At 44.6% G+C, this 25,349-nt stretch overlaps 1 protein-coding gene across 3 annotated transcripts in view; it reads right to left on the bottom strand.

The window, feature by feature from the left end:
• Positions 1-25,349, bottom strand: part of TECPR2 (tectonin beta-propeller repeat containing 2) — a 107,409-nt gene that overhangs the window by 79,232 nt on the left and 2,828 nt on the right. For 2 of the 3 annotated variants that reach the window (XM_043557055.1, XM_043557057.1), the window contains exon 2: positions 14,239-14,529. In XM_043557055.1, the coding sequence (XP_043412990.1) occupies positions 14,239-14,457 (219 nt within the window). In that variant the 5' untranslated portion in view covers positions 14,458-14,529. Of the gene's footprint in view, positions 1-14,238; positions 14,530-16,150; positions 16,247-25,349 lie in introns of all 3 variants that reach the window. The other variant, XM_043557056.1, reaches the window with a different exon arrangement.

The raw sequence follows: 25,349 nt of genomic DNA, 5'->3' as shown, positions 1-25,349 counted from the left end.
TCTGTGTCTCCCTCTCTCTCTCTCCCCCAAATAAATAACAAAAAATTAACAAAAAAAGCACACGTACAAGCACTGCACACAGATACTCAAGGCTTCCAGGCCCACTGAGTGAAACCATTCATTCAGAAAACTCACGCAACCATTTGACCCCGCTAAGATATACGGCAAGAGCTCCAATAAAACACTTTGATCCCTATATTTGGATGCAGTAATTTACATGGTATTCAATCTATCAAATGTGGAGGTATACCCTCCACATTCAGGGTACGGAGTCAGCTGCTATGGTAACATAAACTGAAGTAGGTCGCAGTCCCGCCCTCTCAAAGCTGAGCTGTGGCAATGAGCCGGGCACATGAAAAGCCGCCTACAGCCAGTGGGGGTGATGATGACTGCGCTCGCTTTCATCTGGTACTTTACAGCTTTCAGGGTATTCTCAGGGGCTCTAAATATATCTGATGAGATCGTGATGTAGGGGAAGGGCTTTGGATCTTAAGCTATAGGAAGGCAAAGGGGAGCCCAGGAAGATTCCTGACTTTGCCAGTGTATGGTCAGAAGTGTCTCTGATAACCCTGATCGGGTGTAGCACAGAAGGAGGAGGAAGTGCGACCAGGCGGCGAGAGCAGCCGGGGGCCTTTTGCCATAGTTTGGGCCGGAGGCCGGAGGTCATATGTGCCTCGTGGAGAGAAGTGGCAAGCTGAACGGGCAGGAAGGCAGTAAACCCTGATGGAGAAAGAAGACTCTGTTAAGACCTGTTTGCCATGATGCCAGCAACAAGGAGAATAGCACAACGGCTCTGAGCATTCTGAGCCAGGCAACCCGGTAAGCGCTTCGCGTGCATTACCTCCTTGATTCCTCACGCATCCGTGAGGGCAGGTGCTGTGGTTTTCTTCGTTTGACAAAGGTTAAGTGGTTTGTGTAAGGACATAGCACCGGAGGAGTCAAGAGTTGGGATTCACGCCTAAGTGTGACCGGAGGCCCTGCCTCGCTGCTCTCTGCACTGAGTGGGAATCCGCAGGCCCCGCAGATGGGAGGCTCGGGAGGCTTGGCAGGCTTGTGGAGAAGAAGGAAAATAAAGGGACTTTATCATCTGCGGCATGGAAAACACGAGTGCTGATGCCGTGAGCAGAATCCACTGGCGCTGCTCTGAGGGAAGACAGTGCCAGAACATGCTTTAGACGTGGACAGTGTTGACATGGCAGCAGGCTGGTGAAGAGAATGCTGTCCTGCGAATTCGTAATTATTAGCACTGCCACCACATCAGGAATCAAGATCCCTTATTGGAGATCTTGCCGTGTCATAGCACAAAGCAGTGGTGTAATTTTTCTGAATGAGTGGTTTCAAAATAAAAATCATCGTTCAGATGGGCTGGAAGCCTGAGTATCTATGTGCGATGCATGTACAGATGCTTTTTAATAAACTAACATTGTGACTTAACGCTATTTAATATGACCGTTAGTAAGTGTTACAGTTCTTAAGAACCAAAGTATCGCAAGAATCAGAATATCAATACTTAGCTATACTTTAGATAGAAACAAAATACGAGGCTTCAACTTCCTATGGTATGAGTGTAGCTATTCTGAAAAACGTTCCTCTCCAAACATCTAGAAATGCTGAGTAAGATACACAAAACACCCTTTTAAATGCATAGCTGATCTCTAGGAAGTAAAAATCAACAGAGGCCAAAGCCGATAAGAATACGGTCAAACCAGAACAGAAGGCAGCCCTGAAGCTATGGGCTGCCTCAGAACTGTCTGACCAACACCAAGAGCCTCGGTTTCCTGAGCTGAACAGGGCTAAATGCGGACAAGGCTTCAGGCCAGATGAGGTGGGAGCTGGAACGGCCATCCCCTGCAAAAGCCCCTGAAGACCCCCTGAAGGCCTAACCATCAAAGTGTAAACTAGGGAAAAATCAATTTGCTGGCAAATGGAGCTGACAAGGAACTCTGTCTTCTCTCAGACATTGGCTAGAGTGAATAAAAGAGAAGAATGTTCCCCAAGAATCTGTCACCACCAGCCTGCCCTATTCAGCATCTGAGTTTGAATTTATCTTCTGTTTCCACTCAAAAAGAGCTCCATGCCAGGCAGTTGACCTGAAGTGCATCTATGTTAGCTGCACGCCAAGAGGCCTGGCAGAGGGAGTCTAAACCCCATCTGTGGGACACAGTCTCGACCCAGGTCCCTCAGATTCACACATATTAGGACCAGTCACAGAGCTTCTAATTAGAAACCACCATGGGAAAAAGGCCCCATGAAGAAGAATCAACTAAAAAAACACAGTAACAGGGACTCCTGGGTGGCTCAGTCGGTTAAGCGTCTGACTTCGGCTCAGGTCATGGTCTCACGGTTTGTGAGTTTGAGCCCCATGTTGGGCTCTGTGCTGACACCTTGGAGCCTGGAGCCTGCTTCGGATTCTGGGTCTCCCTCTCTCTCTCTCTCTGCCCCGCCCCTGCACTCTCTCTCTCTCTCTCTTTCTCTCAAAAGTAAATAAACATGAAAAAAATAATTTTTTAACACAATAACAGAATTGTACAACCTTTTGCCTCCACCCAAGTACAGCATTTAGATCGAAGAGACCCAGAGCATAAAAGAAATATGCTTAACATTTTAAAGAAATACATACAGAATTTAAAACATAATAGTAACCTACTATCGGAAATAGAAATGAAAGAGTCAAAAGAAATTAAAATCTTAATGGGTGATTAAATAGCAGATTAGTCAGAGCTGAAAGAAAATTATTGAACTAGATGACAGATCTGTGCCACGTAGAGAGAGGAAAAGATAAGAAACATGAAAGAGCAGAGTCCTAGGGGACAGAATCCAAAGATCCATCTAATTGGGATGCCAGAAGAAAAGACGATAACAGAAGGCAACATCTTCAGAGATAAGGGCTAAAAGTTACCCAGAATTGATGAAAGACCCGTGTCCTCAGGAGCACAAGCCTTGAAAAAGTTTAACAGAAAGAAATCCACATATACACACTGTGTAGTGAAACGCTAAAACCTCAGATGCTGAGAAGATATTAATAGGTCAGAAAAAAGGGCAAATGACCAGATATGAGTAATTATTAAAAACCAAACTTCTCGGGGCACCTGGCTGGCTGAGTTGGTAGAGTGTGTGACTCTCGATTTTGGGGTTGTGAGTTCAAGCCCCATGTTGGGTGTAGAGAGTGCTTGAAAATAAAATGTTTAGGGGCACCTGGGTGGTTCAGTTGGTTAAGCGTCTGACTCTTGGTTTTGGTTCAGGTCATGGTCTCCTGGTGGTGAGATCGAGCCCCTCATTGGGCTCCATGCTGTGCATGCAGCCTGCTTAAGATCCTCCTTCTCCCTCTCGTCCTGCCCCTCCCCTGCACACGTACATGCACGTGCATGCTCACTCTCAAAAAAAAAAAAGAAAATTCTTTAAAAAAAACAAAACTTCTCAACAGAAACAATGGAGACCAGAAGACAATGGAAGATCATCTTCAAAGTGCTAAGATAGAAAAACTGTTAGCTTTGAATAGAGATCTGTTTAAACAACTTAGAGACACAGAGACATTCAGACAAGCAAAAAATCAAGAGTACGAGACATTTACGTTTAGATGAGAAAGGCCAGAGACATCTAAGAAAACTAAAGGCCAAAAACAAAACAAAACAAAACAAAACAAAACCTTATAGGCTAATATCCCTCATGAATATAGATACAAAAAAAAAAAAAAACCGTAATAAAATATTACCGAAAGGAAGATAGCAAGATTTTAAAAAGGATAATACATCATTACACAGTGGGGTTTACAGAAGTAATACACATTTGGATTAACAATCAAACTCAATACATGTAATATGCCATATTAATAGAATAAAGAAGAAAATCATGTTATCATCTCAACAGATTCAGAAAAAAATATGACAAACTTCCATACTCATTCATGACTAAAAAACTCTCGGAAAACTAGGAACAGAATTAAGTAGAAACAAAAAGCATCTATGAGGAATCTACAGCTAATGCATGTACACGTCAAGGCAAAGATGTCCATTCTTACTGTGGACATTGTACCAGAGGTCCCAGCCAGTGCAGTCACTCAAGTAAAAAAAAAAAAAAAAAAAAAGCAAAGGCATACACATTGGCAAAAATGAAGTAAAATGCTTCCTGCACAGGCAGAAGTGATCACCTGTGTAGAAAACCCTAAGAAATCTATAAAATACGATGGAAGTAAAATACACATTAATCAATTCTATTTCCATATGTCGGCGACACAAAATCTGCAAGTAAAATAAACTGTTGAATAGTTCTTGTTATTTGTGAAGTGATGGTACATTACTTGAGGGTAGACGGAGAGAAGTTAAAGGACACATGTTGTAAATCCTAGAAAAACTGCTAAGAAAGAAAAGCGGGAGGGCCTAACAAGCCATAGTGGACATAAAATAGAAACATGAAAAAATAATTAGTCTGAAAGACAGCAGGAAAAAAAAATAAACAAAACAAGATAATAAAGAACAGGTGGGATAAGCAGAACACAATTACCAAGATGGCAGACCTAACTGATGGCTCTCAACTGGGGACAAGTCTGTCCCCCAGCCTGTCCATGGGACATGTGACAGTTTCTGGAGGTTGCTGCAATTGGAGGTGATACAAACGCCATCTGGTAGGCAGAAAGCAGGGATGCTGCTAAACACCTACAATACCCAGGAGAGCACCCCAGACCAAGGTGTCAGTAGCTGTCAGGCCGAGAAACTGACTTAAACCCAACCATATCAATAATTACATTCAATATAAATGGCCTAAATATGCCAATTATCAGGCCGTCTGGCTGGCTCAGTCGGTAGGGCTTGCGACTCTCAATCTCAGGGTCGTGAGCTCAATCCTCATGCTGGGCATAAAGATTACTTAAAAAGAAAAAAAAAGCAGGGGCGCCTGAGTGGCTTAGTTGGTTAAACATCTGGCTTCAGCTCGGGTCATGATCTCGCAGTTCATGAGTTTGAGCCTCACATCTGCACTGTAAGCACAGAGCCTGCTCGGGATTCTCTCTCCCTCTCCCCACCCCCCTCTCTGCCCCTCCCCTACTTGTGTACGCTCTCTCTCTCTCTCTCTCTCTCTCTCTCTCAAAATAAATAAACTTAAAAGAAACTAGAGATTGTTAAACTGAATAAAAAAGTAAGACCTGACTTCATGTTATCTTCAAGAAATGCACTTTAGTTATAAAGGCACAGATAAACTAAAGGTAAGAATGGAAAAAGATATACCAGGCAAACTCTGATTGTAAGCAAGCAGGAGAGGCTATACCACCACCCAAGTAGACAAGGAATATCACCAGAGATAAAAAAGAGATACTACATAGTGATAAAAGGATCTATTCAATAAATAGACAACACTCCTAAATGTCTAAGTACCAAACAATAGAGCTTTAAAAACATTTTTTTTTCAGCTTTTATTTATTTTTGGGACAGAGAGAGACAGAGCATGAACGGGGGAGGGGCAGAGAGAGAGGGAGACACAGAATCTGAAACAGGCTCCAGGCTCTGAGCCATCAGCCCAGAGCCTGATGTGGGGCTCGAACCCACGGACCGCGAGATCGTGACCTGGCTGAAGTCGGACGCTTAACCAACTGCGCCACCCAGGCGCCCCAACAATAGAGCTTTAAAATGCACGAAACAACAACCTGACTATATTGAATACCACTGAACTATATACACTTAAAAATGGAAAAATGATAAATTTTATGTTCTGTATGTTTTACCACAATTTTTAAAAATACGTGAAGCAGAAACGGACAGAAAGACAAATGCACTATTTCTGTGGATGGATTCAACCCTCCCGTCATGGTAACTGACGGAAGCAGGCTATCGAAGGCCCGGAAGACCGAACCACACCGTTGCGTTAGCACGAGTCTGCCAAAAAGCAGGACCTGCCAGCAGAAGCAGACACGCGCGACATCTATCTGGGCAAACCCAGCCGGAAGAGGCGGCGAGAACTGTCAACTCACAGTGCAGGTCTGCGACCGAGATGGAGACAAGGGAAGGAAAGGGAGTTGCACAGGCTAATCTCCAACCGCAGTGCAGTTCTAGAAAGTTGTGGCCTTGCCATCAGGAACCCCCAAGCCAGAGTCACTTGTCAGGAGTCACCAGCTTCATGGGCGTAGGTGTGCCTTGTGTCCCAGCTGCACCCAGTCACAGGCCGGGAGCGCCAGTGGGAAGCGTGGCTCTGGGTGGGCACAGCGGCAGGCTCAGGGCCCCCCAGTTACATACACCCCCGCAGGGAGAGAGGGTAATTGAGATGAGGCTATCACCAAGTGCCACACAGAATAAAAAGACACAGGTGGAGAAAATATTCGAGGCTTGTTTTTCACGACTGGATCAGGATACACAAAACCTGTTTTAGAAAACGGAAGGCACAAAGCCACCATCCATCTTTTTAAACAGTATTTCTATTTCATAAAGCCAATCCTTCATTTAAGATATTATTTAAAAATGGGATTTTTACAGGGGCGCCTGCGTGGCTCAGTCGGTTAAGCGTCCAGCTTCGGCTGGGGTCATCTTGCAGTTTGTGAGTTCGAGCCCCACGTCAGGCTCTGTGCTGACAGCTCAGAGCCTGGAGTCTGCTTTGGATTCTGTGTCTCCCCCTCTCTCTCTGCCCCTCCCCCACTCACGCTCTGTCTCTCTCTCTCTCAAAATAAACATTAAAAAATAAAATAAATAAATGCATTGCTGATTTACAATGAGATGCACGCTGAAGATTAAGCAATCGTGTTTACTGATGGCTTCACTGTGCTTGTCGTGTGGACATGAACGACGTGTCCCTTTCAGGGGCTCTCACGGTCCAGGAAAAGGACAAGACCCATCAACACATACAGGAATCAAGCATTACTGTCACTGACACACAGGTACGGGGGGGGGGGGGTCACAGGAAGGACATGGTCAGCTCCGACGGGTATGAGGGGCAGGGCGGACAAGACTGCTGCCTTCACGATGCCAGTTGGCTGAATCCCAAGTGCCTCGTGGCATGGGAGTCTCTCGTTTCCATTTCTACAATGATGAAATATGTTCACATATACAAGACTACATACGACATGACTGTAGACAACTGCTTAGATGGTCATAAAATGAATGTCCACGGAGTCCCGACCCAGCCTGGAAAAGGGAACGTCGAGGGCACCTTTGAAGCCCTCTGGGCCCTTCTCCCTACCTGCATACCCTCATGCCACCAAAACCACTATCCTGGAATGGGAATTTATCCCCTTGCTTTTCACAGCTTCATCACATGTGCACGTGCCCTTACGCACTACGGTGCACACACGTGCCCAACACAGACTCAGACTGGTGAGCCAGCACGTGGAGGTTCTGGCCCTCAACCTTCCTGACTCAGAAACTCAGTTTTTTCAGTGTCCTATTGTGTTCAGTGCCCAGGGTGGTTGCCTTGTGGGCATCTCATGCACAAGAAGTTAAAGTTTAAGCCAAAAAGCCAGTTTATTACTTTATAAAGAACTAACGGTGACACAAACCAGAATGCTCACGTATGTAGGACCTGTACATTCTTCCCCACTGGCTGATGCGCATGGGCAGCAAGTCTCAGTCAAAAGCTGCTTGGCTAGCAGGGAGCAATTTCTGAGCAAGCCATGGTAAGCTTTAGGGCCGGCCATGCCAAGGGGGTCTCAGCTCTCAAAGGGACTCCCAGCTGCACGGGTAATTCGGCCCGATTTTTCCCAAGTTACCCAGCAGACTATACGCTCTCTTCCTGCCGTCACATCCTCTTTTCTTCTTCTTTTTTTTAAGTTTATTTATTTTGAGAGAGAGAGGATGAGCAGAGGAGGGGCGGGAGGGGGGTGGGTGGGCAGAGGATCTGAAACGGGCTCCGTGCTGACAGCACAGAGCCCAATGCGGGGCTAACCTGGGTCAAAGTCGGACGCTTAAGCGACTGAGCCACTCAGGTACCCCTCCTTTTTTCTTTTGATGTAGGGACAGTTCAGTCTTATTCTGGCCTGGGAGTCACTCTTCTGTCTCTTTAAGGAGACTCTGTCCATTTCAGGGCTCATCTATTGTATGCTGACTCTTAGATTTCCCTCCTTTCCAACTTCCCAGGAGCACTTCTTGTTGCCTTGTGGCAACTTAACCCCCCTCAAAATGGAAATCTAGCGATAAAAAAATTTAAGAAGAGACTGATTTGAAAGAAGCCAGTGATGATTTTCTGAACAAACACTTCACCACCAGGGTAGCATTCCACCAACCTCCTCAGGCTCCTTGGCAGGCGGTTTTCCCTTCATACACAGGACAAAACTGTACGAAGGGGAAGCGTTCTTTGCGAGTGAGCTCATGGGAGCTGTGAAATGTGACAAGGCTTTCTTCATGAGTGTCTCTCGATACGCCAAAGCTTAACCTTTAGGAGAAACTGCTAGCATATCAAATAATAGATCGAAAATACCTAGAAACATTTAAGAAGACTCTAGTAAGATATTCATCAAATTCAAAAGAATTGTTTCACTTTTATCCTTCTTTTACTAACACAGAACCACAGTTTAAAGTTTAAATATTTCCATAACTATTTGATGATCCAAAAGTTAAATCAAAGCATCCCCTTTTCTGGAATAATTTCCTTAATTCCATAGGGCAAATTGGAGTAGGGAACATCCACTGGACTTGAAGGAAGTCCCTAGGGCCCGGGACACCACCACTAGAGAAATCTTAGAGACAGAAGGCAGATTACCTACAAAGGAAAACAATTCGACGGCCAGCAGGGGTCCCAGCAGTGGAGATGATGATATAATACCTTTAAAGTGTTGAGACAAAATAAACATCTGAAGTGAGGTAGGGATCTAGTTTCACTTTCCCCCAAATACTCATATCCAAATGTCCCACACCATTTAGTAGAACAACCTTGTAACAGCATCTTTGCAAAACCTCAAGCGATCATATATGCATGGATTTTCTGGGTTCTCTGTTCTATTCTTTTCGATCTGATCTCTCTATCTATTCTTGTGCTAACAACCACAATCAGCTTAATTACTGAAGGTTTATAAGCCTTGCTAACCCAGTAGAGCAACCCCTCCCATCTTGTTCTTTTGCCATTAGTATCTTGACTCTTCTTGAGTCATTACAATTGCAAATACAATTTTAAATTACCATTAGTTAATGAGTTGAAGCAATCCATGCTGAGGATACCAGTGAAACCCTATACCGCAATGCTACTGACATGCCAGAATTTAGATCATAGGATCCTAATTAGTCAGTTAAGCATCCAACTCTTGATTTCAGCTCAGGTCATGATCTCAAGGTCTGTGGGATCAAGTCCCAAGTCGGGCTCTGTGCGGGGCATGGAGTCTGCCTAAGATCCTCTCTCCCTCTCCTTCTGCCCCTACCCTGTTTTCTCTCACGTGCATGAACTCATGCACTCTCTCTGTTGAAATAAATGAGTAAACTTAAAAAAAAATATATATATATGTATGTATGTATGTATGTATGTATATACATATATATACACACACACATACTTGGTAAAAGTCAAGGAAACATTCATAACATTCTGAAGCATGAGTTTCCTGACTGGAAAACATCACAGACATGTTCCCATGCTCAGGCCTCTCCTTCCTTCCACTGGGAATATTCTGCCCCCGCTGTAACAGCACGTCCATCATGCTGCTCACTGTCTTTGGGTCTCCATTCAGCTGTCACCGGTCAGCGAGCCCTTCCCTGAACTTCCTATTTAAAATTGCAACGCCCCGCGCTGCAGCTCCTCACCCCCTCCTCTGCTTTATTCTCCCCTCAGACCCCCTTCTTGTTCGTCTGTGTGTTGGCGGCTCCGGCTCCCCACTAGACTCCGAGTCCCCTGAGGGCAGGGGCCTTGCCTGCCCTGTTCTGTGCCTCTCCAGGACCTCAAGCGGGCCTAGCACACGGTGAGCACTGGGTACTTTTTTCTTTTTTAATGTTTATTTATTTTTGAAGGAGAAAGAAACAGAGTGTGTGTGTTGGGGGGGTGGGGGAGGGGAGCGGTGCAGACAGAGAGGGAGACGCAGAATCCCAAGCAGGCTCCAGGCTCCGAGCTGTCGGCACAGAGCCCGATGCGGGACTCGAACTCACACACCGCGAGATCATGACCTGAGCCGAAGTGGGACGCTCAACCGACGGAGCCACCCAGGTGTCCCCGCACTGGGTACTTATTGAATGAACTCCTGGACACCCAAGTGCAGACAAGCTGCAGAAGTGAGAACCAGGTAGTGCAGAGACTGCTCCGGGGGCGAATCCGTGGAATTTCCGCCATTCACCGAATGCTAAGAAGAGAGGCTACACAGTTACTTTCCAAAGAGAAACTCAGAAGCTCAGGTCAACTTACCGTTCCGGTCTGTTCTTACGTATTTCACACCCGTACATTTAACAAGTTTATAACAGTTTTATACTCGTTATTAGCTCCTCACAGTTTCTTGTGTTTTGGCACGAGCTAGAAGAACTTCTTGTGTCTCCATCTGCCCTCTCCCACTAACTCGTGTAGGAAAAAAGGTTTCCAAAAGTATTATTCTTGAGAACACACGACAGGCTGTATTTAGCACATATAAGGTCTGCTTTCCTTCTTTAGAAACATCATCTTTCATCCATGCCATACGTGGGTTCATGAGAGGGTAGACTAACTTTTATTTTTATTTACCTTCCTATAAAATCTTAGATTTCCCCTAAATGAAACTAGTTGATGCGTCTCTCAATTTTCACTTGGAAATTCCAGAGACTCTGAATCTGGTTTCCACTGTCTTCCAAATCCAGACTTTTGTGGAGGCCCTGTCTTCTCTCATAGGAAGTGAGCGTAATGGTCAGGCAACCAGCTGTGTGGCGTGGAGCGGGAATCTTACCATTTCTTTATTTGAAAAACATGGGAATCGTGCCAAATTATTCTAAGACCTAGCCAGCTCTGAAGACAAAAATGACCAGAACAACAAAACAGTTCATCCATCTCTAGGATCACGTAGCTAAGAACCGACAGCCAACACTCAAAACGGAGCTTTGTGTTGTTGTGTTGATGCAAGTAAATACGGGGGCGCCTGGGTGGCTCGGTCAGTTGAGCGTCCAACTCTTGCTTTTGGCTCAGGAGGTCGTGCTCTCACAGTTTGTGAGGTAGAGCCCCACGTTGGGCTCCGTGCTGACAGCACACAGCCTACTTGGGATTCTCTCTCTCCCCCTCTCTCTGCCCGTCCCTCGCTCACTCTCTCTGTCGAAAATAAACTTCAAAAACATTAAAAAAAAAAAAAAAAACCCAAAACAAGGAAATAGGAAAACATTCTTGTTACCAAAAAATTCGAATGATTCCACCGCATTTAAAGAAAACAAAAAGATACTTCTTCACACCCCCTCCCTTAGCCTACCCCATTCTCAGGCCCCACAGAGATTTAGAGAATCATGATGGAGAGTCAGGAGTGCTCCTGCAGACCTTTTCCCGAATGTTTTACAGACGGATATTTAGCTTTCTTTTCCCACCCCAGTATTCTGATTCCAAATTCCGTGTTCTTTCCAAAACGGAATTTTTATTTTGCACTTCCTTTGTGATTTTCCACAATTGCGGGTTTGTATTCTATACCAAATGGGTGCTTGAAAAATGTTTTGGATACTTGGGGCTGTCAAGTTTGGATTTTGGCCCCAGTAAAATACATTTTTTTCTGATCCCTCCGTCAGAGAAAGCCAGCGGACGTATACATATAATATATGACTTTTCCTGGAGTCCCCTCTTCATCTGCTGGTTCCAAGAATTTGTACTTGATTCTCCCAAACTCTGGGCACCCCTGGTGCTAGGACATCACCTTCCTTCAAAGCTCATGGGGCTCATCATAGGATAAAGAGAAAGCTAATTCTAGGTAAAACTATAAAACTGGCGGTCAAGGGTAACTGTAGTTTCATTCCGGGGAACATTACACTCGCTTTTCTCTAAGTTTTTGTGAGTTTGGTGGTGAACTTTAAAAAACAGTCATATAATTATATTTTAAAAAGGACAATACAATGGTATCAATAAGCCACATGTGTTTTATAACAGAGAACTGGGTTGAAATGCAACCCGAGTAAAGGGTCTGAATTCACACTTGGCCCCTAGCCCACACAGCCCACAAGGGTCCCAGAGCTGACCCTGCCCCAGAAGCAGGTTCCAGCCTACAGTCCCATGTGCGAGGCCCCACCCGCCTTTCTGGCCTTAACCCACGCTGCTCCATATCCTTGCCCTGTGTTCCACTTCCATCCAAATACACTTTCTGGAACACACACTCACACGCGCGCGCGCGCGCTCCAACCCTACACCTTAATGCCAAAGATGACCTAGCAGTGAATTAAAACCTAAGGGGCTAGCAAATGTACCCTGCAGTGTTAGAGGTCAGAAGAGCAGGCACCCGCGAGAGGAGTACTGACTGGCAGCCAGCGCTGGGAGTCTACTGGACTGCTGAAGACCTTCTGCATCTTGATCTAGGGATCACACGGCTGTACAACTAGGCTAATTCACCAAGTTGTACATTTGAAATTTGTACGCTTTATGTCAAGTACACTTCAACTAAAAAGTGAGAAAACAGAGTGAAACAGAGAACCAAAGTCTGCTCTACTTTAAACTTGTTGAGACACGTTTTATGACCCAGAATATGGTCTCAGTGAATGTTCCACGTTTACTTACGAGGAACACACCCTCATCTGCTGTTGGGTGGAACGTTCTGTAAATGTCAATGAGACAATGTCAGCTGATGGTGTCACTCAGCTCTTCTATATTTCTATATCCTTGAGAGACGAGTGCTGAAGTCTCCAACTAGAATTGTGGATTTCTTGGTTTTTCAGTTATGAGACTTTTTGCTCCGTCTATTGTGGAGTTTGCTTGTTAAGGTACATACATTTAAGGCTGCTGTGTCTTTTCCAACGGAATGGCTCTCTTTAACCCTAGTTATTTCTTTGCTCAGACTACTTTGATATTCACATCGCCACTCCAACTTTCTTTTAATTAGCATTTACATGACATACCTTTTTCCATCCTTTTAATTTTGTTTAATGTTTATTCATTTCTGAACAACAGAGAGAGAGACAGAGCACAAGCAGGGGTGGGGCGGAGAGAGAGGGGGACACAGAATCTGAAGCAGGCTCCAGGCTCTGAGCTGTCAGCGCAGAGCCCAACGCAGAGCTTGAACTCACGGACCACAAGATCGTGACCTGAGCTGAAGTCGGACGCTTAACAGACTGAGCCACCCAGGCGCCCCCATCCTTTTAATTTTTAATTGAGTTTCTTATGAACAATATATAGTTGGTTCATAATTTTTTCCTCCATTCCAGTAACTTCTTTTAATTGATAAGTACAGATCATTTCCACTTTTTAATCAGGTCTATCATTTTGTTTTCTTTTTTCTTTTTTTACTGTTTATTTCTTTTGAGAGAGAGAGAGACAGAGTATGAGTGGGAAAGGGGCAGAGAGAGAGGGAGACACAGAACCTGAAGCAGGCTCCAGGCTCCGAGCTGTCAGCACAGAGCCTGACGCAGGACTCGAACCCACGAAATGTAAGATCATGACCTGAGCCGAAGTTGGACGCCCAACTGACTGAGCCACCCAGGCACTCCTAAACACAAAAGTCTTGTCTAAAGACGTCCATAAAAGCCCACTAACTACAGGAATAGTAGAGCCACACCAGGACATGAGGGAGAAGCCATAACTCAGTCACCTTGGGAGTCTCTCACAAAAGCCACGTACTCAATAAACCACAGATATCGACTAAGTAGGTGAATTTGACGATGATGTGTCAATATTTATTTAGTGCCTACCAGCATCTACAATACACAGACATGCAATGCCTGAAGTCAACCAACATAGAACAGAGGTTGGCTGAGATTCTAACAGCAATGTTCTATAAGGAGAGATCTTATTTCAGGTGTACCTGTTTGGGTAGCTAGCCAATACTGATACTAGTCCTTTCTTCATAATAATTTCAGCACAATAACTAGAGATCATTTAACCGAGTCAGTCAAGGTACCCTGAGAAACAAAAATATGTAGAAGAAAGTACCAACTTCCAAAGTTTTCTATTACATATTAACACTAAAATGTTCTCTTTTAAAGTGGTGCTAAACTTCTAGAGGCAGGGGGAAAAAAGTAAAAACAAAAACAAACCAACGTCTTTAGTTATATTCCACTTCAATTAAAGATGGTTTTCAAGTAGTGTTTGGGTGAGATACTAAGGCCAAATCGGAAGTCAATTACCCCATCCTAGGAGACACGAGTGTGTCCAACGTCGGCCATGCCTCTTGCATACTAAGGAGTAAAGAAAAGCAAGACTCACCTCAAAGTTGTACTTCTTCATCTGGTTGAAGTGTCTGCAGTACAGATAGAGCATGCCGATGCTGCTTCCCACCGCGATGTAGTCCCCATTGGTGTCGAGAGCTGTGAGGTAGACCACGACGGACCGGAAACCCTTCTGGACCTTTGTGGGAATGGCATTGAGGAGATAGTACAAAGGGCAGAACTCTCTGAAGGTAACCGGTTCTGATACTGATGCCATGGCCGAGGTTTCCGCAGATGATCTTCAGGCAGGAAAAGGAACGTTTGATTGGCATCTGGGGAAACCTGGGGGCTAAAGAACAAGGCGTTGTAATTCTTTCAACGTCTGGTCACGCCAAAGAGAAGTCATGTTTAACGGTGGGTGCAAGGAACTTGCAGGTGGGGAAAAATTACAGCTGCGGCTTATTTCAACGGAGAAAGTAAACCAGGTGTCATTAAGATCACTTCGAGCATTGGGGCGCCTGGGTGGCTCAGTCGGTTAAGCCACCGACTTCGGCTCAGGTCACGATCTCGCAGTCCGTGAGTTCAAGCCCCGCGTCGGGCTCTGTGCTGACAGCTCAGAGCCTGGAGCCTGTTTCAGATTCTGTGTCTCCCTCTCTCTGACCCTCCCCCGTTCATGCTCTGTCTCTCTCTGTCTCAAAAATAAATAAACGTTAAAAAAAAAAAAAAAGATCACTTCGAGCACTTTAATTCAATGTGCACGTCAATATGTACTGGCCTCTATAATTTATACTGTGATAATAAATACCACGGAGAAACAGAAAGAATATTAGAAACAGTTCTTATTCTCGAGCAGTTTATGATCTAGCCAGGCAGGCAAAAGAAACAGTGAAGACACACAAAACCACATGTGATTGGGTGCGAAGCTGTAGGTCTTGATAAGAGGGACAGAGTAGTGGGAAAGGCTTCACTGGAAACATCCTGAAGTACAAAGCTCATGAGGATGGACAGAACATGAAGAGAAAGAGGAAAGCCATTGTCCCAGGAGGACAACGAACAAGTCCTGGTGTGGAAATACACTCGCTGTGCCCAGACAGCAGAGAAGCACGTCCCCCAGCTGGATGCCTGCAGCCCCCTCGATGCTCAGAGCCTCCGCGATGCACCTGCTCCACCCTGACACCCGTACCTCTTGGCACTCTGAGTTCAAAGCCTCCTGCAATAAAGAGACTCAGTCCTTACACAGTGTGTTGTCATTTATGAAGGGTTCAGCCCCTCATTTACTCCTTGTCCCACCTGTGAGATCAGTGGCGTCACCTCCAACTTTGAGGAGAAGGGCCTGAGGACCCAAGGGTCACAAGACTTGCCCGTGACCACAAAGCCGAGACCTGAGTCCAGGTGTTCTCGCTCCAGGTCCTGAGTCTTTCCAGTTGCGCCATCACAGCTCTGACAGACAAGCAGCAGCTACAGGCGGTGCCCGATCCTGATTAGAGCTGGAAGGGCATATTCTAGTCCTTCAGTTCTACGGAGACTTTAAGCCCCTCTAGGAAGAACTTGTTAGGATGCCGGATTTGCGGTCTGCTGAACTGTGGCTTTTTGATTTCTATAAAGCTGACTGACCAACTTCAAGTTCTCTTATAACGAAACTCACACCCAACTCATTCTCACCCAGGGGCCCCAACACTGGGCTGTCCCTCCCACCTGGAATGCTCTTTCTCCAGGTGTCACTCAGATTTTGCTTCTTCTCAGCATATGGGTGTCTGCTAAAATGTCCCCTTATCCACGAGGTCCCACCTGACCACCCCCTACAGTGTGCTTCCTACCACCACCACCAAGCCCTCTCTGGTCCCCTCTCTCTGCTTTACTTGCTCACACTTCTTCTGCCTTCTCTTTTGACTGGCCGTCTCTGCCTGACCCCCTCTACCATCACTGGTCTGTAAGGCCCACAAGAGCAGGGCCACATCTGCCTCACTCACCTCTGTAGCCCCCAGCACCTCGAACAGGATCAGGCATATCAGAGGCACTCAGTAAGTATTTACTGAATGGATGAATGAGTTGTGTACGAGGAAAATCTGCAAGGAAGGAAGGAGTGACAAGAGTGGAAGACCAACAAAATAATCACTTTTTCTCCAATCTTGCCTCAACTCACTGCAGGAATAATACCCCCCTGGATCTCTATGGCATACCAGTGATCCAAGCATTTTCAGATTCCTGTTTCATTTGATAATCACAATAGTCAATACGAAGAAGCAAGCAGTGTAATTTGTGAGAGCTCCCCTAATGGTAATAATAAGAATCACATCCCTCTGTGATGGTTAAGAAAATTGACTGGGGCCCCTGGGTGGCTCAGTTAGTTGAGCAGCTGACTCTTGATTTCGGCTCAGGTCATGATCCCAGGGTTATGGGATCGAGCCCCATGTTGGACTCTGCGCTGAGCATGGAGCCTGCTCGAGATATTCTCTCTCTCTCTCTCTCTCTCTCTCTCTGGGCACCTGGGTGGCTCAGCCAGCTAAGCATCTGACTCTTGATTTTGGCTCAGGTCATGATCTCACAGTTCATGGGTTCGAGCCCTGAGTTGGGCTCTGTGCCGACAGAGTGAAGCCTGCTTGGGATTGTTTCCCTCTCTATCTGTCAAAATAAACAAACATTAAATATATATATATATATATATATATATATATATATATTCTCTCTCTCTGCCCCTCTCCCCCTCTCGTGCGTGCTCTGTCCCTCTCTAAATTTCCTTTTTAATCTTAAAAAAAAAAGAAAGAAAACTGACTGATACATCCCTTTGTAGCAGAGGTTGAAGCTCTGGGAGGTTCCAAAACGTGCCCAAGCTCACATAGCTTCAGTGCATGTGCCGCTGAAGTGAGCACACACATAGCTTTAAATGGCTGACGCAACAGGCATCTGGATGGTGAATGCTGTGCCGTCCATACAGCAGCACGGTTCATAAACCTATAACCAGGCAAGGGCAAGACTAATCCTTGATTTATGCAAGTACTCCAGAAAGGTGCGCGAGACTCAGATGATGCAGGAATCAAATGAAAATGAAATGGCCTCATGCACTCAAGTGAAAACAGTTGCTGACAGATACCACGGGAAAGGAGGTAGATCGCTTAAGGACATGGGACAATAATCCAAAATGCAAAGAATGACAACAGCAATAGCACTAATCGCTAATGCTATTACTTCATAGAAACTATCCTTAGCACACTAACCCATTAAATCCTCGCCAAATCAGGACCACTGTTATCTCCATTGTACAGATGAGGACACTGTTGCTATTTCAACAATCTTTCCATCTTCAAGCGTAAGGCAGCATAGGAGCAGTTAAAGGCTTTGTTTCCTTGATGGGCGTGTACATGCGAACACACTGAGAAGCCATAATTTATACAAAGTTTTTAAAATGAAAATTTTTTTTAAACAGTTATAAATGTTCACCATCAAAAAATTGAGGGGTGCCTAAGTGGCTCAGTCAGTTCAGTGTCCAACTCTTGACTTTGGCTCAGGTCAGGATCCCACAGTGGTGGGATTGAGCCCCACGTTGGGCTCTGTGCTGAAGGTGGAGCCTACTTAAGATTCTTCTCTCTCTCTTTCTCTCTCTCTGTCCCTCTCATCTCCCCACCCCCAGCTCGAAGGCACGCACACTCTATCTCAAATTAACAAAAAAAATTGAGGGGCGCCTGGGTGGCTCAGTCGGTTAAGTGTCCAACTCTTCGTTTCAGCTCATGCCATCATCTCATGGTTCATGGGTTCGAGCCCCGCATCGGGCTCTGCGCTGACAGCGCAGAACCTGCTTGGGATTCTCTGTCTCCCTCTCTGCCCCTCCCCCCTTCTCTCAAAACAAACTTTAAAATTTTTGAAGTATGGAAAATTACAAAGAACTAAATAAATGGCATTACTAATCCCATTGTACGGGGGTGCCCAGGTGGCTCAGTCGGTTGAGTGTCGACTTTGGCTCGGGTCATGATCTCACGGCTGGTGAGTTGAGTCCTGCGTCGGGGAGTCCGTGCTGACAGCTCAGAGCCTGGAACCTGCTTGGGATTCTGTGTGTCCCTCTCTCTCTGCCCCTCCCCCGCTCACGCTCTGTCTCTCTCTCTCTCTCTCAAAAATAAATAATAAAACATTAAAAAAAAATAATCCCATCGTACAGAGACATGCTATATCTACAGGTAGTGACAGACACACATGTGCAGACACACACAGTTTTTCACTTTATAAACCAGAAGCATTTGCCATTTCATTAAATATTCCGCCAGAACACGATTTTTAATCTGTACAGAAAAGCTGCAGCGAACACACTACATGCATAAACCAAAATTTTCCGAACCAAAATGTTCTAATTTCTGCTTTAGCGGACGAGACCTCCTCGGAAGCAAGTGGAAGGACTAAGCACTTCACAAACGTCAGCTAGTACTATTTCCTCCTTTCAAAGCCATTTTCCTCAAAGCAGCTCTGTCAAATTTAAAAATTCATTCCCTTGATCTGATACCATTCACTTGTCGGCTCCGTAATCTCCATACGAAGGGATCTGAGACCGCGGCCTGGTTAGAAGGGGCCGGACGATTTGCCTCGAAACTCATCTGCAGGGCAGGTACACTATTCTAGCTGGGATTATACGTTTACTTGCGGTGGCTTAGGAGGTATTCGTGGAAGGACAGAGTCCCCGGAATCATCTCTTTGGCGCAATCAACGATAACACTATCAACTTCAAAAATGTGTAAGGATCCCTTCACTTGCAGGCCCCGGCACAGATTAAAAATTATCACAATTCTGTGCCAGATAATGGGCAGTATAATCAAATTTGGAATCAATTTTGGGGGCTGAAATCCTAGCATTCGTGCCTGACTTCTCCCTCTCCTCCACCCCCAGAGCAACCCCTCACCTCGTTCCATCAACTCCACTGCCTAACCTACCTCACACCTGGCCCCTTCTCACCAGCTGTGGCCATGCCCAGGAGGAAGCCATCACGTGTCTCACCTGGGCCTCTGCGACATTCTTCTAATGCCTGCTCTCCTGCTCCCACAGCTGCCCTCTAGAACCTAAGCTCACACACAGCAGTGGGAACGAACTCTGTGACTTCATCGGAACTAAAAACGTTCGTGCTCCAAAAAACACCGCCAAGACACTGAAAAGACTACTCACAGAATTAGGAAAAATATCTGTTAATCACATATCTCATAATGTATTTGTATCCAGAACATATAGAGAACTCTTAAAAATCAATAACAAAAAAGACAATTCTTAAATGGACAAAGGATCCGAATACATGTTTCTCCAAAGAAGACATAAAAGTGGCCAATAATTTGGGGCACCTGGGGGGCTCAGTCAGTTGAGCATCTGACTTCAGCTCAGGTCATGATCTCACAGTTTGTGAGTTCAAGTCCCGTGTTGGGCTCTCTGCTGTCAGCCCAGAACCCGCTTCGGATCCTCTGTCCCCCTCTCTCTGCATCTACCCTGGTTGCACTCTCTCTCTCTCTAAAATAAATAAACATTTAAAAAGTGGCCAAGAAGCACAACAAAGATGCTCACCATCATTAATCATCAGGGAAATGCAAAATGAAACCACAATGAAACATCACTTTAAACACTAGGATGGCTATAATAATAATAAAAAAAGATATGTGTTAATAAGAATGTGAAGAAACTGAAACCCTCATACGTTGCTGGTAGAAAATAAAATGATGCAGCCACTATGAAAGGCTCTAGCAGCTCTTCAAAGGTTAAACAGAGTTACCACATGACCCAGCAATTCTACTCCTAGTTGTATATCCAGGAGAAATGAAAACATATGTCTACTAAAAATTTGTCCACAAATGTTCATAATATTACCTTCATAATAGTAAAAATTTAAAACAACACCAATTGTCCATCAAAACAACAGTATATCCACACCATGGAATATTATTCAGCAATAAAAAGGAATGAAGTTCTGATCCATGCATAACATGATGAACCTTGAAAACATGATGCTAAGTGAAAGAAGCCAGACACACAAGACCACATATTGATTCCACTTATATGAAATGCCCAGAATAAGCAAACCTAAAGAGACAGAAAGTAAATCAGTGACAGCCTAGGGCTGGAAGAAGATGGGAATGTGGGTGGAGGTGACCATTAAATGGTATGGGGTTTCTTTTTAGAATGACGACAAAACTCTACAACTGGTTGTAGTGATGATTCCATATCTCCACGAATACACTAAAAACCACTGAACTATATACTTTATTTTTTAAATACTTTGCACAAATTTTTCTTAAAGTTTATTATTTTGTGAGAGAGAGAGCAAGCGGGGAAGGGGCAGAGAGAGAAGGAGAGACAGGATCTCAAGGAGGCTCCACACTGTCCACACAGAGTCCCATGTGGGGCTCAAACCCACGAACCGTGAGATCATGACCTGAGCCAAAACCAAGAGTCAGATGCTTAACCAACTGAGCCACCCAGGCACCCCAACTTGTACACTTTAAATGGGTAAATTATATGGCATGTAAATTATACCTCAATAAAATTATTGCAAAAAAGAAGAAAAAGAAGGAACAGCTCTCCAACACCTATTCATCCTAAAAACTTCAGTAAACTAGGAATAGAGAGAAATTTCCTCAAGTGGACAAGGAATACCTATAAAAAAACAACAGCTAATAGCACACTTAACGGTGAGAAACTCAAAGCTTCCCCACTGTGATCAGGTGCAAGGGAAGGAGCTCCCTATCTCACCACTCCTTTTCAACATCACACTGGAAGTCCTAGCCAATGCAATAAGACAAGAAAAAGACATAAAAGATAGAGTAGAAAAGAATAATACTGTCTTTGCAGATGACATAATCATCTATGTAGAAAGCCTGAAAGAATCAACAAAAAACTGAAACTAATAAGCAATCATAGCAAGGTGATGATACAAGCTTAACATACAAAGGCCAACTGCTTTCCTATATACCAGCAATGAACAAGTGGAATTTGAAATTAAAAACACAATTCCATTTATATTAGCATTCCCCCAAATGAAATACTTATGCCTAAATCTAACAAAATACATATAAGATCAATATGAAGAAAACTACAAAACTCTCACGAACAAAATCAGAGAACCAAATAAACGGAAAGATACCCCATGTTCATGGGTAGGAAGATTTGAAACTGTCCAGATGTCAACTCTTCCCAGCTTGATTTACAGTTGGGAATGCAATCTAAATCAAAGTCCAGGCAAATTATGTTGTGGTTATCGACAAAACTATTTTAAATTTACACGGAGAAGCAAAGAACCAGAATAGCCACGAGCCAACACAATACTGAAGAAGAACAAAGCTAGAGGACGATACTCCCCGGCTGCCAAACATACTCTAGAGCTATAGTAATCAAGGCAGTGTGGTATTGGCAGAACAAATAAATCAACAGAACAAAATACAGAGCCCAGAAACAGACCTGCCCGAATATAATTAACTGATCCCTGACAAAGGAGCCAAGGCAATGCAATGGGGCACATGTTGTCTTTTCAACAAACAGCGCTGGAACAAGCAGACGTCCACATGCAAAAAACAAAGAAAGAAGGAAGGAAGGAAGGAGAAAAAGAAAGAAAGAGAAAAAGAAAGAAAAAAAGAAAAAAAGCAATATAGATACAGAGCTTATACCCTTCACAAAAATTAACTCAAAATGGATCACAGGCTTAAATGTAAAACACAAAACTATAGGGGCACCTGGGTGGCTCAGTCGGTTAAGCGACTGACTTTGGCTCAGGTCATGATCTCACGGTTTGTGGGTTCAAGCCCCGTGTCGGGCTCTGTGCTGACAGCTCGGAGCCCAGAGCCTGCTTCTGATTCTGTGTCTCCCTCTCTCTCTGCTCCTCCCCCGCTCACATGCTGTCTCTCTCTCAAAAATAAATGAAGATTAAAAAAAAATTTTTTTTTAAACACAAAACTATAAAACTCCTACAAAATAACACAGGACAAAACCTGGACAACGCTGAGTATGGTGATGACATTTTATTTTATTTTACTTCACTTTAAGTAGGCTCCATGCCCAGTGTGGAGCCCCATGCAGGGCTTGAGTTCATGACCCTTGAGATCAAGACCTGAGCTGACATCAAGAGTTGGACGCTGAACTGATTGAGCTACCCAGGCATCCCATGGTGATGACATTTTTAGATACAACACTAAAGGTATGATCCAAGGAAGAAATAACTGATAAGCTAGACTTCATTAAAACTAAAAAATTCTGCAAAAGAAAATGTCAAGAGAATGAGAAGACAAACCACAGACTGGAAGAAAAGATTTGCAAAAGACACATTTGATAAAGGACTGTTACCCAAACCATATGAAGAACTCTTAAAACTCAACAATAAGAAAACAAACAACCAGGTTAAAAAATGGACCAAAGACCTAATAAGACACCTCACCAAAGAAGATCTACAGATGGCAAACAGGCACATGAAAAGATGTTCCACATCATATGTCATCAGGGAAATGCAAATTAAAATAAGATACATGTGGGGCACCTGGGTGGCTCAGTCGGTTGAGCTTCTGACTCTCGATTTTGGTCCAGGTCATAATCACAGACAGGGTCCTAGGATCAGGCTCCACACTGACTGCTTAAGAGTCACTCACTCGCCCTCTCCCTCTGCCCCTCTCCCCCACTCGTGCACTCTCTAAAATAAAGAAAAAAATTTTAATTAAAAAAAAAAGAGATGCACGCCTATTAGAACAGCTAAAATCCAGAACACTGACAACACCAGATACTGGTGAGGATGGTCCAACAGGGACTCTCATTCATTGCTGGTGGGAATGCGAAATGGTACGATCACTCTGGAAGACCATCTGGTGGTTTTTTTACAAAACTAAACATAACCTGGGGCACCTAGCTGGCTCAATCCATACGGCATGCAACTCTTGCTCTTGGGATCGTGAGTTTGAGCCCCATGTTAGGCATAGAACCTACTTAAAAAAAAAAAACTAAACATAATCTTATGATATGATCCAGCACTTAGATACCTTGGTATTCACCTAAAGGAGCTGAAAACTTACGTTCACACACAGACCTTTACTCAGATATCTATGGCAGCTTTACTCATAATTGTCAAAAGTTGCAAGCAGCTAAGATATCCTTTAGTAGGTGCATGTATAAATCAACTGTGGTCCATTCAGAAGACAGAATGTTATTCGGCGCTAAAAATACATGGGCTATTAAATCATGAAAAGACAGAAAGGAACCTTAAATGCGTATTAATGAAAGAAGCCAATCTGAAAAGGCCACATCCTCTATTATTCCAACTATGTAACATTCTGGAAAAGGCAAAACACTATGGAGACAGTTAGAAGATCAGTGGTTGTCAGGGGTGGCGGGGGAGGGGATGAAAAAACAAAAGCACAAGATTTTTAGGGCAGTGAAAATACTGATACCATAAGGGCAGATACGTGCCATTTTACATTTGTCCAAACCCACAGAATGTACACCACCAAAAGGGAGTCCTAAAGTAAACTACGGACTCTGGCTGATTATGATGTGTGTGCGGAGTTTCATCAATTGTAACGAACGTCCCACTCTGGTGGGGGATGCTGACAACGGGGGAGGCGGTGTGAGTGCAGGGACAGGGGTATATAAAGTATTTCTGTACCTTCTCTTCAACTCTGCCGTGAACCTGAAACTGCTCTGGAAAAATAAAGTCTTTCTTTTTTTAATGTTTATTTATTTATCTTGAGAGAAAGAGCATGTGCACGAGCGGGAGGGGGATCAAGAGTTGGAAGACACCCAGGTGCGCCCCCCCCTTTCAAGTTTCTTTTTTTTTTTGACATTTTATTTATTTTTGGGAGAGAGAGAGTGTGTGTGTGTGATTGGAGAGGGGCAGAGAGAGAGGGAAACACAGAATCTGAAGCAGGCTCCAGGCTCCGAGCTGTCAGCACAGAGCCCGACGCGAGGCTCGAACCCACAAACAACGAGATCATGACCTGAGCCGAAGTCGGCCGCTTACCCGACTGAGCCACCCAGGCACCCCAACGCCCCCCTTTTTAAAAAGAGTTCTCTGAAAGAGAAGTGGGTGCATCTCATACAACCCATCCCATTCAAAATCCTTCAGGGGTCCCCCAAGGCTCAAATAACCAAATGCCTTTCGGTGGCCTCATCAGGTTCTGTGCCGCCAGCCTTCCTGGCTCCCCCATCACATCCCCATCCCTCCCCACCTGGCCACCAAGCTCTTGCGGCACTGGCCCCCTCTGTCCCTCCTCAGGCCTCTATCCCCTCTACTCCAATGATCCTTTATCTGACCCCACAAACCTTGCCTTCGCAAGGCCCTCCCTGGGCAGATGGCTTGTAGTCCCTCCACCCCTCTTCCCTGTCCTGTCACCTTGTGTACGTCCTTCGTGATTCTCATCGCAACCTTCACTTTACCTGCTAAGCAGTTCAATGATCTCTCATGAAAATATATGCAACAAATGTAAACCCCAGTACAGTACCTAACAATATCTTTGGCACAGAGCAGATATTCAGTAAAGATTTGCTGATTGAATAAATAAGACGTTAATTTCAGGTCTTACTGCAAAATAATATTCTCAATCCAATCTTTTTTTTTTTTAATGTTTACTTTTTGAGAGAGAGACAGAGAATGAGCAAGGGAGGGCAAAGAAAGAGAGGGAGACACAGAATCCGAAGCAGGATCCAGGCTCCAAGCTGTCAGCATAGAGCCTGACGCCAGGCTCGAACTCACAGACCGTGAGATCATGACCCGAGCTGAAGTCGGACGCTTCACTGACTGAGCCATCCAGGCGCCCCTTAACCCAATCTTTAAAATCAATAATGCTTCCTTGGTCACAAATATTTCCATTAAAAGTACAAAACATCACTCTACAACATTCTTCCAGTGAGGATGCTTCTCCCCACAATGGCACCTACCATCAACCCCATACACTGGAAGGGTGTCAGGCGCTCTCCATGCTGACTGACAGCAAGCACCCTGATGCCACCTTGGTGGGCCGCTTTTCAAAACTGGAGCAAGGACTACAATGTACAGTCTACACCATTCACTCAGTACAGGAACCCTGCACTGCCAGAGCACTCCACAACTCAGATGCTTTAAGGACTGTCTCCAAAATCTCCAGGAAGACAATTAGTATCCCTGTTGTACAATCTATTTTCGAAGTCTGGCTACAGCATCCATCACTCCTTCAAGTGTTAAAATCTCATGGCTGA

The sequence above is a fragment of the Prionailurus bengalensis genome, chromosome B3, assembly GCF_016509475.1.
Source record: "Prionailurus bengalensis isolate Pbe53 chromosome B3, Fcat_Pben_1.1_paternal_pri, whole genome shotgun sequence".
Taxonomy (NCBI): Eukaryota; Metazoa; Chordata; class Mammalia; order Carnivora; family Felidae; genus Prionailurus; species Prionailurus bengalensis.
This window is presented reverse-complemented; position numbering and strand designations above follow the sequence as displayed.